General features: G+C 42.9%; 1 protein-coding gene across 2 annotated transcripts in view; it reads left to right on the top strand.

Moving 5' to 3' along the window:
• The window catches only part of LOC147020197 (laminin subunit beta-2-like), a 256,934-nt gene that overhangs the window by 169,428 nt on the left and 72,018 nt on the right, over positions 1-15,488 (top strand). For both annotated transcript variants that reach the window (XM_085895329.1, XM_085895331.1), the window contains 2 exons: positions 4,943-5,146; positions 13,137-13,281. In XM_085895329.1, coding sequence (XP_085751455.1) covers positions 4,943-5,146; positions 13,137-13,281 — 349 coding nt within the window. The remainder of the gene's footprint in view (positions 1-4,942; positions 5,147-13,136; positions 13,282-15,488) is intronic.

Here is a 15,488-nt window from a genome sequence, read left to right as displayed (position 1 = left end):
GGTTGTTGAATACCGATAATAGAATCGGGTCCAGCGAGGCCTCGTCATAATACCCCGCTCAGTTATCCCAGAACGGAACGAACCACTTAAGCAGTTCGTGTCCGAGCAGGCCTTCGTTGAGGTACGGTCTCTTGGTAGTCTGCCCGCGCGAATAATTAGGTATATCGACAATTCGGCGATTGACCCTGTCGTGCGCGGGTAGAATATTGACTAGGCCGTGGTGTGTGCTTGGAGTACACCCGTGACTGGTTTTCGGCATTGTTCCGGAAAGTCGTGACTGAATTGTTCGTCCTGTGGGCGTACGGCCGCGATTCAGCTAAAAGTGGCTGTCCGCACGCCGGCGGGTGAGAATTCGTAACAATATATATGTATATATATGTATATATATATATATATATATATATATATATATATATATATATTGTTGAGGGCCAGGGACCAGTGGCGAGAATGACCACTAGGTGGGGGAGGATACGTCATCTCCCACCAGACTCCCCGGAATTGTAGGCCGTCGCTCTGGATAATTTAGTGAGGTGGCGGTCGCTTAACCAACCGTGGACGCCAATATCTCAACCGCGTAGCGTAGGGTCTTTTTGTAGAGAACCAATTTACCTAATTAACTAGGCGATTTTGACAACCGGGGAACCACGCCCTTGGCACGTCTTGCTCGAACCGGGTCACTCTAGCGACTGCGGTAGAGTTCCAACTACCGACTACCAACTCGGGTTCGGGTCCAGTCGAGCGGAACTGCCAAAGCCATGCTGGCAAGGATGAACCGATTATCGGGTATAAAGACCCAGCTAAAACTTAGATCCAAACAATGCTGGACCAATGAAAGAAAGACGGAAACGAGCTGGGAACATTTCTAATAATGGTAATTTATTTGCAATAATGAAGACAGAGCAAGACTTATCACGGAATATACAAGCAAGAATTTACAATGTTAAAAAACACTTATGCAGTTTCTACTTACAAGACGGGCCCACACACTCAGATGATTTATTAAAAGACCCCCGCAGCCAGAGAGGGAGAGACGAGCTGGGGGTCGCAGTTCGCTTGGGTACCTGCACGTTGAAGGGAGGGGGTGCTCCAAAGTGCGGCACCTGCTAATGGTCGTGCGGCTCGGCCCACAGTCACACGCGTGGGGCTCGTGCCTGTGGAGGAACCTGAGCGGAGCAGTCAGAGTCCCAGGGCGGAGATCAGGGTTGCGGACGGGACCCAGGAAAACTCCAACGAACGCCAGCCAAATGCAGAACTCCACTCGAACGCCCCAGACTCCAGCTCAAACCGCACGATGCACACCAACCAACTCAACTCCTCCAAAAAACTTCCACTCTGAGGATCGCGTCATATTTTTATGGACCTCCCCAAACGGGGCAGGGGCTCGGTGAAACAGACGTCACCGTCCGCCCTGATTGGACGGGGCTCCCATGGGTCTGCCCTTTTCTGGGCGGGGCCTCGGCCAGGCACTGGCGACGTCTGCCCACTCCATGCATGTGGACTTGACAAGAAAGAATTGGAGCGTTTGGCGAAGCACAAAGGGATGGCGGACTGGACGTTTTTGCCCGTATGCTGTGGCCAGTTAGGCGAGGGTTGCAAGCGCTGGAAGGTACCGTGGTTGGTTGTTGGATGGTCTGTTGGATGGTCGTTGGAGGGTTCGTTGGATGGTTTGTTGGATGGTCTGTTGGATGGTCATTAGATGTAATAACCTACCTAAAAGGACATCGCAACGCACACCTTTGATTCACCCACGAGACAAAAGGAAGGGACCTGTCTCTCTCACATGTACTTAACAGAATAACTGACTCTTGGGACATCTGTATGTTTGAATGCACATGGCTTCCAGATCCTTAACAATGTATATATATATATATATATATATATATATATATATATATATATATATATATATATATATATATATCTACATACATATATGAAAAATATATGAAAACAAACACGATATAGTAAAAAAAAATAACACCGAAGCTTTTCGTGCGGCACCTCTCAAGGTGATACACAGCAAAGAAACCAAAAACAATGATCACGTGCTTTTATATGCATGTCCAAGTAAAAGCGACACCGATTGGTTCTGCGGTCATGACATCAATCAGATACCGAACGCCCTTTGGTTGATTCCGTCACCGCTATCTTGGCTCCGATTGGCTGGAGCAGAGTATGCAGCTGCTTCGTGCGTCGATCGTCCTCACCGACCTGCTATTTGACATACACAAGGCTCGGGGTGCGTTCCTCACGACCCAACCAAGAGCCAAAGGCCAGCGTCTTGCTTCACCACATGAGCCAAATCGCCTCAGCACTAATTCAGGAATCGTGCCGTCTTCTTCATGCGTCGAAGGAAAGCCAGCCGTAAAGCCCTGTTCTTGCAGGCCACCTCCTAGCAACGTTCTTTCTCAACCACGTACATCCCTCACTCAGCACTTTCTCGACAGTCACCCTTGGAGGTGGGGCTTCAGCCGACTTGGCACATTTGGCTCACTTGTAAATGCAAAAACGTAGGAATAGGTTACAATAGGGCAATTACATACTGGGGCAATTAGTCTTAAACCTTTCCTAATTAACACGGCACCACCTCCCGTGTGGTGACAAGTAACACTTAAGCTCACAGTTTTCCTTCTTCATTACATTGAGATGTCTCCTACACGTCCATGGACCAAATAACTCTATTCAATCTTCACTTTCCAATTAAATTCCTCCACCTACCCCTACAAACATAACAATATATATATATATATATATATATATATATATATATATATATATATATATATATATATATATATATATATATATATATATATATTATACTATACTATACACACAAGCAAATATAACCCGTCGCTGTGCTGACGGGAATATTGGGGGCGAGAAAGAGCGAAGGGGCAGTGAGGAGGGTTGGGGAGTGTGGAGAGGAGGACAAGCAGGGGAGTGTGAGGAGGGTTGGGGGAGTGAGGCGGTGCAAGGAGGAGCTATTAGTTGATGAGGAAAGGGGGGAGAGCGAGGAAGGTGGGAGGGAAGGAGGTCGGTAGAGTGACACCTCACAAAAAGCTGCTACACACTCTGGGAAAGGGGGGGAGTGGGTGCGAGGAGGATGGGGGGAGAGAGGAGGTGGTGGGAGATTTCTTTTTCTTACATTTTTCTTGCAAATCAAAACATTTTTTACTCATTGTAATTGTCTTATTTATTTTGTCTTCCTAACTCCAGAGATGTTCCCACTGAGAACAGAGCCACAGTATCGCAATGGAAGCTTGTGGAGATCGAAGCTTGAAGAGCACTCGCCAAGTGGCTAAAACATTCAAGCAAGCACTCAAACTAAACAGTTGTAGAAACTTTTGAAAACGAAACATTTAATTTTTTTTACATGTATCTATCTATGTGGAAGTCGCAGGTCTTTAATGAAAGAAGATCGTACAAAAAGGGGAAACAACAAAATATAATTGCACATTTTCAGCGATTGATACACCACCTGAGGGACCGCACCACAAGGTTGGGCCAAATGCAGACAGTGTGGGCCTGAACCTTTTTCCAAGTCGATCGATATATTCAGTGACAGTGCAAATACTTTTGCCATGTATGGCCATGGCTTAGAAACTAACAATCAAGGGTCTTGTGTCGTGCTTGCCAAGTGGAATATGCACTCAAGCAAGCACTCCAACGAAACGGTTTGCAAGGAACAGCTGGCGTGGTAAGCAATTATCAATTGTCGATCGGCATATAAACACCATGCAACTGGAGACACCCAGAATGTCAAGTAATATCTCAATTGGCCAAATGAACATTTTTTGTAGCACTCAGAATTACTGCTGAGGTCAATTGAGAAGTTTACATTTTGAAATTAGGCTGAGATTAAGAGATTCTAGAGGTTATGGCATGTGCAGGAATGAAATAGCCACAAATGCTGCATCTCTGGGTGTTTATAAGCCATCCAATGTATCCAGCGATTCGTAGGAATGATGATCAGGCATTCGATGATATGACGGAGGAAAGTGAAACAGAACTTTATTGTTGAAAAAACCATTGTGACCTGTTCCAAGTCAAGGCATTGTTGAGCAGGCCAAAAACATGGCGAATTAAGACCCCAGCAAGGGACAGCGAGGTGACCAAGGATAACACTTTGATAAAGGATATTTAAATAAAGCTGTTAATTATCAACAAGGGTGTTTACATTGACTGCTTTTGGAGTTGTGGAGGAGATGGACTGACTGACTGACGGGCACACACTGACATTTATTATATAGATATATACCATGCAGTGTGACCACTCCTTGGCTTTTTCACAAGATCGTGGCTATTCGTTGTTCACCTTGGCGTCTTGGTTTTCTATTGGTTTTCTTGGCGTATCGTTTTTCTATTATCATCGCTTTTCCGAAACCTTGTGAATTCTTGGCTTTTTTCATTGACTCACCTTGGCATTTATGAAAATGAGGAGTGGTCACACTGATACCGTGAATGCTGTTATGTAGGATAAATCTAATTTATCCATGATAAATATAATGTAGAATAATATAATGTATTCCATGAAAGGATAAATATAATTATCTGCATTCATTATGAGCTAGTAATTAAAATAATAAGAAATTATGAGCTCTTACAGAGGCATCAAATAAATGGAGAGGTTCTGAGCTTGGTTGTTGATATCGCAATGACGGACTCTACCCAGCTGAAGACTCATTCAGCCAGATCTATTGAAGTATCCACTATAAGTTGTAACCCATAAGTTTAGAAAAATATTGTGCTGTTTATGAATAAATAATGTTTGGTTCATCAAATTTCAAATTAAAAAAAATTCAAAAGTCAAATTAGTATCTTCAAAAGGTTAACAAAAAAGTCTATATAGTGTATAGCTTTAGGTATCGGATTTATCAGACTTTGAAAACTTGCAATTCCAATGAAAAAAAGTATGCATATATCTTGTGTATTGCAGGTGTGTGGATCCTCTGGAGATATTCCTTGTATCGACAGCACTTGCGGTGGCATTGGTTGCATGGACGTTGATGGCAAGGCACACTGTGGTGGCATGGGCTGTGGTGGTGTCGTGACAACAGCAGCAAGTGCTATAGAAAGATCCAACATTGGCGAGCAGGAGATTGAGAAAGCAATGGTTGAGTTGGGAAACATTCTTCAGCAGGCATGGAATCTATTATAATTTTTTTTTTCCTTTTAAACTTCACATGAACCCTTCACTCCACTTACATTGAAGCCATACACATTGTACATTGCAAAGTTCAGATGAAATACGTGTGATTATTTTTTTTTGGATACAAATTCTAGGCTCATTTAAAAGCAAGGTGAAAAATGGCAAAAAGGCAACATCCTGACAGTGGGTAAGTGATGCCACAGAAGGATGTAACTAGCAAAGATAAGTGTGGAGTGAGGCAACAAAGGATAAAAGGAAGGACAACATGTGATGCTTTTGACATGAGTTTGTGACTCTCACCAAGGCCGAAACAAAAACAAACCTGAAAAAATACAACACAACCAAGTTTAAGAATACACAGGAATGGATCCACGACAAGTTATCAGAATCTTCCACAATGAAGATTCCAATAACTTCTCATTTTGTATTCCAATAACATTGGAATCTCCTTCGATTAAGCTGTCTATGGGCCTATCACTATCCCATCACTGAGAGGTTGGTGGTCTCTGTCTTCTACCATCTCCTTTCTGTTCTTGCACCCTCTGCTCTTTCCATGCTCCCACCCCTCCACCCCCACCTCCCGAACCCCCCCCCCGAGGTTTCTGCAGTGTGCATGTGGTCCACCAGCAACCCCCTTCAGGTGAAGTTCCAAAAATCAAGAATCACTGCTCACCTCCACTCATTTGTTCCTCCTTTTTTCCCCACCTGTGGACCCAACTTCCGTATACTCTTCAATCTTATTCTCCCCCCCCCACCCCCCCACCGGATCTTTAAAACAGGTGTTCACCACTATCTCAGGTCATCCCCCATCCATCCTAAATCATGATATTTTCTACCCCCATTAACCCTGCACCCTCTCCCACCCAAGTCCACCTCTTTCCAAATTCCCCCAGTTTACTTCTGTATCCAACTTGTCCACCACGTGCTTCCTTCTCTACCCCTTATTCACCCATTATTTGTCCGTGTCTCCCTCTGTTTTGTCCCTCATCCCTGCACTTGGTGTGTCCTCTCCCCCTCTCTTTCTGCTGCTCCTTTTGATCTGTTGCATCATTATCTGTTCTGTATTCTCGCTCTTCCACAAACCTCGACTTTGCATACAAAAACAGAAGTTAGGCAATGTAGATTTGGTATGGGATACTTTCTTTTTGAAGAAGGTCTAGTGGAGTTGGGGTGGAGGGTGGAAAGGGGGAGCAAAAGGTGTCTTATCATGCAAATGCATGAAAAGGTCTAATGACATTGTGGAACTGAAGGAGAACATAATAGTTTTCTAGAATCCTTTGACTGCCAATAATTTTCTCCTCGGAAGTCTTTTGGAGCTTTTATGAGGCAGACCTCGAAATTTCCTCAAAATGATTTGCCAATTCCAATTTGTCCTCCATTTAGTCAATTTCACTGCAATAATACACCTATTGTATCCTAGCAATGAATTACGCCACCTGACAAGCCTACAGCTGCCAGAGTGACATAGGATAGTGTTAGTGCTTTGCAGTACACTACCTCTAGTTGATATGATTAATAATTCTCATTATTATGATTCATTTATATAATCTTAACGCACATGAGTGTTATCACCTTTTGGGACCTTTTTGGTGTGTATGTGCAACAGCAACTGGAGCACTTCCGTTTTTATCCTGAGCCTCATGATCTATGTTTAATTAAAACACTGTGTCCTAGTTAGATTTCTGGCCTCGATTTCTTCTTCCTATTTATATCCAGATATTTATCTTCTCCCCTAAATCAATAAAAAGGGAAAAATATGTTTTTGTTGTTTCTTTGTTTTTTCCCCCTCAAATAAATTCTGCCCCCCTTGTCCTACAGCTCTGATGTACCTGGTCATAAAACTATATGTATGTTCACTTTGGGACAGACACAATAGCTCAAAGGTTTAGGATGCCTGACTGAAATTGTCGTCTCGTTTGATTCACATTTGAATATATCGGATCAAACTACAAAGTGTCGTTGTGGTGTTCCTTGCGCAGCATGTTTGCAACTAGAAAGCATCTGAAAATGCAAAGCCTGTCCACGTTCACTTTGTATTCAGACTTCTTCCATATGCTAAACCTGACAAATAGCTAAAAATAATGACAAAAAATTGTCGATTTTAGGTGCCCCTGACATTTTGACCTCAAAAGCAATAGGCTCCAGTGATCCAATATGCAAACTCTGTTCAAATTTCAAGTCAATCGGATGAAAATTGACGGTTTTATGTAACTTTTACTTTTGACCTTTTGATTAAAAAAAACAAACAATCGACTTCTAGCTTTTGATTGCTGAACCAATTCAGTGACCCAATATGCAAAGTCTTAAAATTTCAGGTGAATTGGATGAAAATTGATGATAGTGTTTGACGTTGACCTTTTGCCAAAATTATGAATTTGTCTTCTCCATATATATATATATATATATATATATATATATATATATATATATATATATATATATATATATATATATATATATATATATATATATATATATATACACACACACACACACACACAAGACAAGGGTGGCTGTCCTTTAGCGATGACGCTGATTGGCTGTTTGAGGACAGGTGCAATGAGATTGGCTCAGTGAGGTGCAAATGAGATTATCATTTAGGGCTTATTTAAAAGCTGATATTCTAAATCTAATTCTATAGTTGACTATTGCAAATCATGGCCGAAATTATTATGTCGAAATATAGAGTTAAATTGGCTATAAATTAGGAAAAAGCAAATTCTTTCTAACCCGATATAATTAAATGATACCCTCACGGAAGGTGAGGTGAAATGGCTCCAAAATGCTTTTTTTCACTCTTTTAAAGGTGATTATTGTATGTCTGATTTTATTTGACACCGTCCATGAAAACCATTAGCGATCTTCTTGGATTCGGATTCGACTACTGTATTATTATATGTACATTTTTAACGTATAAATACAATATGTAATCGCAGTTTTTATCCCCCGCCGCGTGGCTGAAGGGGGATATTGTTGTCACCCTGGTTGTCCGTCCGTCCATCCGTCCTTCCGGCTGGACGTCAACATTTATAGCTGTGAGTGTGATAACTCATAAACTGTTCGCCATATCGATTTGAAATTTTTTGTCACACATGTACCACCTGAAAAGGAAGAACCCTATTGATTTTGGCCGTGGCCGGATCCAAGATGGCCGACTGGAGCGGCCATCTTGAAAAAAATGTTTGTTGTAATAAATGGAAAAACACTTATCTGATTTGAATTATTTTTGTTACTACATTCCTCATCCCTGGGGAACTTTTTCCAACATGGTTTCGGCCTGCTCGGACATCCAATATGGCCGCCAGGCAGCCATGTTGAAAAAAACAACGTTATCACGATATCGGCTCTAATTTTTTTCTTTTCTGATGAAACTTGCTGGAAATGTAGGTAACGGAACGAAGTAGGTTGCTATTGAATTTCGGCCATGTCGAACATCAAATATGGCCGCCAGGCAGCCATCTTGAAAAATGACATTATCGTGAAATAGGCCCTAATTTTTTTTCTTTTCCAACGAAACTTGCTGGGAGGGTAGGTAATGGGACGAAGTAGGTTTCTATTGAATTTTTCGATGGCGGGGGATTCCCCATCTCTGATGGGTATGTTGGTTCACGAAAAAATATTCACGAAAAATATAATTGGTTCACGAAAAAATATTCACGAAAAATATGTGACCACTATATTTGTTATTGTTGTGTGACTGTCTGTCTGTCTGTCTCTCTGTCTGTCTGTCTGTCTGTCCCAAGCATAGCTCTGTGGGTTTTGACCCGATCCTGATGAAATTTTGGTGGGAGGTTTATATCATGATATAGTTGTATTTTCCTGAAAATAGGCGTGGTGATCCCCATTATGGGTGGAGCCACGCCCAAAAAACATGTGTTTTAGTGGGTAGCAGATTTCAATTTGCATCTTCTCCGAGGGATTTTGTCGAATCTGACAGGGGTTTCGGTATTTAGTTAGCCCAATGGGAACTGCATAGCCCCACGGAGCTCGATTTTTCATTTTCGTCCCAAGGTCAAGGTCACAAGGTCATGAACTTAGAAAATTGCGATTTTGACATTAAAAATTTATTCTCCAAGGGGTTTGTCGAATCTGGCAGGGGTTTCGGTATTTAGTTAGCCCAATGGCACCTGCAAAGCCCCACAGAGCTCAATTTTTCATTTTCTTCCCAAGGTCAAGGCCACAAGGTCATAAACTTAGAAAATTGCAAATTGTGTTTTTAGGGGGTAGCCAATTTCAATTTGCATCTTCTCCTCGGGGTTTTGTCGAATCTGACAGGGGTTTCGGCATTTGGTTAGCCCAATGGCACCTGCATAGCCCCATGGAGCTCGATTTTTCGTTTTCGTCCCAAGGTCAAGGTCACAAAGTCATGAACTTAGAAAATTGCGATTTTGACATAAAAAATTCTTCTCCGAGGGGTTTGTCGAATCTGGCAGGGGTTTCGGTGTTTGGTTAGCCCAATGGCACCTGCATAGCCCCACGGAGCTCGATTTTTCATTTTAGTCCCAAGGTCAAGGCCACAAGGTCACAAACTTAGAAAATTGCAAATTGTGTTTTTCGGGGGTAGCCGATTTCAATTTGCATCTTCTCCTCGGGGTTTTGTCGAATCTGACAGGGGTTTCGGCATTTGGTTAGCTCAATGGCACCTGCATAGCCCCATGGAGCTCGATTTTTCGTTTTCGTCCCAAGGTCAAGGCCACAAAGTCACGAACTTAGAAAATTGCGATTTTGACATAAAAATCCATCTTCTCCGAGGGGTTGTCCAATCTGGCAGGGGTTTTCGGTATTTGGTTAGCCCAACGGTACCTGCATAGCCCCACGGAGCTCGATTTTTCATTTTAGTCCCAAGGTCAAGGTCACAAGGTCATGAACTTAGAAAATTTCGAATTTTGACATAAAAATCAGATGGCCGCCCAAACTTTGAGAGCTAGGATGACAATATTTTTTATGCATAATCTTGAGGTCATTCCCCAGCTAAAGTCTTGAAACCATTTTTCTCTATCTCTAACACCTTGCCCCTGGCGCCCCCTTCAAGTTTGTTTTTATGCTGATTTCATTAAAGTATGGATAATCCGAGGAGGGTGAAATGCCATATAGCCTATATGACGTTATATTGTTCCTGGAATGTTCCAGAGGAAGTTTTGCACCACAGGTCATAATCCTTGACCTTTGACCTTTAAAGTTCACAAAGATCAAATTTTCAAAGTTGTGGGAATCGAACCTTGTTTTCGACCTTCTTCGATGAACTCACTCCATTAAGCTATAGCACGTATCCTGTTTCCTTATTTTAATGTCCACAACATTGTTTTGGGACCTTTAAAGGTTATACAAAGGTCAATTTTTTTAGGTTGTTGAACGAAACCGGGTTTTCGACATTTTGCAGCTAATAACCTGTCACTCGTACCACATCATGTTGATCATTTTTATAACTTGGTCAAACATTATCACATCGTCTCATCCTTGACTTCTGAAACAATCTACATCGTCAAATACCGCTCGTGAACCATTGTCGTCTTCAGACTTGTTTTTTATTTACAGTGCATGATGTTATGACTTTGGCTGACAGGATGACCTCAAGGTACCCACACTCACCTTTAAGCTGTCTAGCCTGGGTTTGAATGTTGATCCAGCATCCGTCCTGGTGTTTCACAATCAAATGTCAACCTGGTGTTTCACAGGCAGGGTGAATCATCAATGTGTGTGTCATTCCTGCACATTAAAATGGGCGTCCTGTCTTCCAACATTTGGTTAATGGGCGTGAAGATCCCCACAGTGTCCTTCGCAAAGTGGGTGAGTTATCACTGTCACCGTGGCCCAATTACAAATTCCTTTCTGAATTACTGCTGGGAAGGCAATGGTAAACCACATAGTGAGAGGGGAGGGAGTTGGAGAGAGAGGGAGAGACAGGGAAGTGGGATAGAAAGAGGGGGAGGGGGAGAGAGGGGAGAAGGATGGGGAGGGAGAGAGAGAGAGGAGGGGAAAGAGGGGGAGAGAAGGGGGGTGGGGAGGTTTGGGGTGGGTGGGGGGAGGAGGAAGAAGTTTCCTTTTGTATTAATTCTGTCTACCCCATTACTCCTACCCCATTGTTTGTCCAATTCTCCCTCTATTGTGTCCTTTACCTCCACTGTTGGTGTCTCCCCACGCCCCCCTCCCCCTCCCCCAACCTCACCTCACTGCTCTTCTTTTTCTCCTGTTGCATCCTGATCCATTTGGTGTTCTAATTCCTCCACGAGCCTTGACTCTGTATACAAAAAAAGTCATAGGTTGGCAACCATTGTACAGACTTCATAGACAGAATGGTCTCTTTGTGTGTTGAAGTTCCTTGGAAGAGAAGACATCTATGATATATATTGTGAACCGTGGTGTGTGTCCGTGCATTTGTCTGTCTCCTGTTTATGGCGGCCGCTTCCCGTGCAGCATTTGAAAAGCTCAACATTCACTTTTGAAATGATGGGAGAATATGCATGAGTAATATTAATGCCAAATTTTATTTCGCAACCAGGATATTTTGCACTCTTTTAAGACAAATCCAACCTCCACCGCCATATGTTTCACCACCATTTTGCGGTGGGTGGTATAAGGAGCTGAAAGCTTTGGCTCTGCATGAAACCAAGAGTGCAACACAATTGACCTTTTTTAAAAAAATGCATTAAATATTATTTATATTGATATATTCACTTAAACCTTTCCCATCACTGGATACGGATACTTTCGCAAGCTTTTCCCGTCACTTAGGACAGGTACGTTTCCGAGTATTGTATTAGTATAATGAAGCAATGTTGAAAATTTAATGATAAAAGCTCAAATTGTAAAAAAAAAAAAAAGCTGTGGCACGGACAGACACACAGACAGCAATGATTGCAAAACCCTGTCTCCCACTGCACAGGGGACAGGCTAATAATAGGGTTTGCAGTCCAACTGAGTGGATGATTAGCCGGCTGTGCATTCTGCTCGCACGATGCGGCTAAAGATCTGATGACATCAGAAAAGCGTAAACCAATCTTTTCCAGTGCCATGGTAAAATTAGACAAATACCGACTTTCTTTCATTTGTACTATGAAATCCTTCCTCCTCAGGTGGTCAGAGATGTTAAGTGTATTTTTTTTTTCATTAAAATAAAATATTGATCACAATATAATACGAGTTCCCTCATAAGGAACTTCAACGCAGAAGGTCATTAGGCACATTAAGCACACACAATAGTTGTCAATGTGTGGTTCTTTGTCCACGCTCTATCCTTTTATAAATGCTGAGTGTCAAGCAAGGAAGCAGCATTTTCCATTTTTAAAGTCTTTGGTATGACTCGAAAGGGATCGGGTTCTAACCACTGACCTCCCAGACTCAGAGTGGAGGCTCTTGCCATTATGCCACTGTCTTCAGGTTGGTACCACGTTTGCTTATCTCGCGCTACTTATGTATGTGGCTTTAGACAACACCTTGTTGGATGTGACGTAATTGCCGTCATGGTTTTCAGGAGAGTTTTGCTTTAATGCAACAATATGCATCTGATTTCTCACTCTGCTCATCTCAAATTTTGCATTTCATATTTATCATATAATATTATTGTATTCCTGAAAAGAGTGGGCATTATAATCTGGCTGCATTAATAAAATAATTTTGAGGAGACGTTTGCTTTTGTCCATATTTTTGTGAATTGATGACAGTGGTGATGCACTTTTGCTACATGTTTTTCATCACTGTGGAGGGCTTGTGAATAGGACTGGTGTCAAAATGAGTGTAAGGATTCAAATCATGATCCCTTTATGACCAATTAGTTATGGAGAAGCAAATCTTTTTGATGTGAAATTGTTTGTTTGTTTAACCTCATATTGCTGTCAAAAAGGGTCATTACGGATATTTGTGTCACTGGAAGGAGGCACATTGTTATTAATGTGAGATCTCTACTTTCCTCCCATCCCTTTGTCATTTTTTTTTCGTGACATGCATACTCACACTCCAATTCCTCTCCTTCTGTCATTTGCAGGTGTCTGCTGTAAAACACAAGGCAGCTCGGGCTAAGGCCCGTTCTCAGGATGCCCTCGGAAAAGCAAATATTGTCAAAAAGCAGGTGCAAAATTCCGGAGAACATCTCCGAGACTTGGTAAAGCAGATGAAGGAGTTTCTTTCACGTAAGCAGTGTATTGCAAGCATGTAATTATTTATTATATTTTCTTCTCTTGCTCAAGTGATATGCAAATCTATGCAAAATGATTTGAGTATTTATAGCAACAACCTGAAAGTGAAAAAGTAGGTTGTTAAAACCTAAAATCTTCTAAATATCCTGTCCTACTGATTTAGTCACAGTAAATGCATGGGTTTGTGGTTACAATGGTAACCTGGAGTATCCTCCTCCTTTGAGAGGAACTAACTTGTCTTGAAAGTAAATGTTTGCAGAACATCACCTGGGAGAGATATTTCAATGAGATTGTCATTATAATTTGCACCGCTGAATTTTCACAAGTTCTCCAAGCTTGATCTACTATAGTAAACCGTCAAATATTGTGGATGTTATGGTCATGGAAAATTCTGCAATAGTTAAAAACGTGATTGGGGAAATCAAAAGCCAATTGGAAGGGGGGGGAGGGGGATCGGTTTCTGGGCTTCAAGAAAATATATAGCAGGATTGATGGCAGCCAGAAATATACACATTACAATTGAAATAAACATGTAAATATACATATATTATGAATATATGCAGAAACATTATGAGATCAGATTGGGAATTGAACCCAGGTCCTCTGACAAACCGTATCAGTGCTCTGCCATCTGAGCTATATGGGCAACCCACTAGTTGGCCAACACAATTCTTCCACATATTCTTCCACGGTTGAGCAATACAATTCTTCAGAGCAGACCCGTGCTGCTCCTATGGTTGGCAGCAAGTGCCCCAGAAGCAGTGGGGGGAAGAGAGGGGCACTTGTATATGTGGAAGAATTGCATTGCTCAGCCAGTGGGTCGTGGGTCGCCCAGATAGCTCAGATGCCAGGCCAGAGCACTGGTATGATTTGCCAGAGGACCTGGGTTCGAGTCCTGGTCTGGGCCCATAATTTTTCCACATCTATTTATGATGTTCATGCTATCCTGTTTGTTTCTAATTATAAACAAATGTTTGGTACTACAGAACTTCAATATGGATACAAACAAACATGACATCTTAGTGACCGAAGCTTTTTGTGCTGCACTCTTCAAGGTAAGATCGTAGCAAGTGAAGGCGCGTGCTTAAATACGCATCTCTTTCACGTAGACACTGATTGGTTCAACCGTAATGACGTCATGGTTAATCTGAACGCCCATTGGTTGGCTCATCATCTTCAACTCGATGGAAGCTTGTGCAGCACCAGCACGAAAAGCTTCGGTAAGGCCGAGGTCACATTTGCCACAGTGACGGTGGGGTCTCCAAAATCTACGGCCACCAGCAATTATACGGCGGCTGCAGTATTTCCATGGTCACACAATGTAGCAGTCACATATGTTTTTATTTTTCGGGGAACCGCACGGCATATTTAGGCCTAAGTCACATTTGCCACGGCGGCCGTCAGGTCAGGGTCAGGTATGGGAGCATGTGCCAGAACAGCGCGTCGCTGCGTCCACTTTCCGCCGGTACTCCAGGGGCCTCCGTCTGGCCATCCCCCAGGCAGATGCCAGGCCCATCCCCATCTCCTTGAGATGATGGTCAACCTGCTGCAACCATGAGGCACGTGGTCGGCCCACTGGCCTCCTCCACTCATGAGACTCCCTCGCTGAGAGAATCTGGTGAGCAGGATCAGCGTCAGGAAAACGAGCCACATGTCCATACAGCCGCAGCTGACGCTCACGGACTATGCAGGTAACAAATCTCATCCGAGTCTCTCTCAGCAACCGCTCGTTGGACACAAAATCCGACCAGCGATAGCCAAGGATTCTCCGAAGAGACCTGGTACCAAAGGAATTAAGTCTCCGTCTCAGATCCTTGGTCAAAGTCCAAGTCTCGCACCCATAGAGCAAGACTGGAAGTACCAAGGACCTGAAGACTCGGACTTTCGTCCTCCCGCACAGGTACCGGCAACGCCACACCCCATGATCCAGTGAATCCATGACTCCCCAGGCCCGACCCAGACGTCTATTGACCTCCGGCTCACAACCTGCGGAGACATGAATATCACTGCCAAGGTAAGTGAATCTATCCACGACCTCAACATCCTCACCACAAACAGACACAGACAGGACAGCAGCATCCAAGATGTCACCGAAAGCCTGGATCTTTGTTTTGACCCAAGAAATCCGGAATCCCAACGGCTCCGACTCCTCATTCAGCACCTCGAGGGCCCCCAAGAGGATGTCTAAAGTCTCCGCAAAG

Source organism: Eptatretus burgeri, chromosome 9, assembly GCF_056783735.1.
Source record: "Eptatretus burgeri isolate ZD-2024b chromosome 9, Ebu_testis_v1, whole genome shotgun sequence".
In the NCBI taxonomy this organism is placed as follows: domain Eukaryota; kingdom Metazoa; phylum Chordata; class Myxini; order Myxiniformes; family Myxinidae; genus Eptatretus; species Eptatretus burgeri.
The sequence above is the reverse complement of the archived record's forward strand: the minus strand, read 5'-3'. Positions and strand labels throughout refer to the sequence as shown.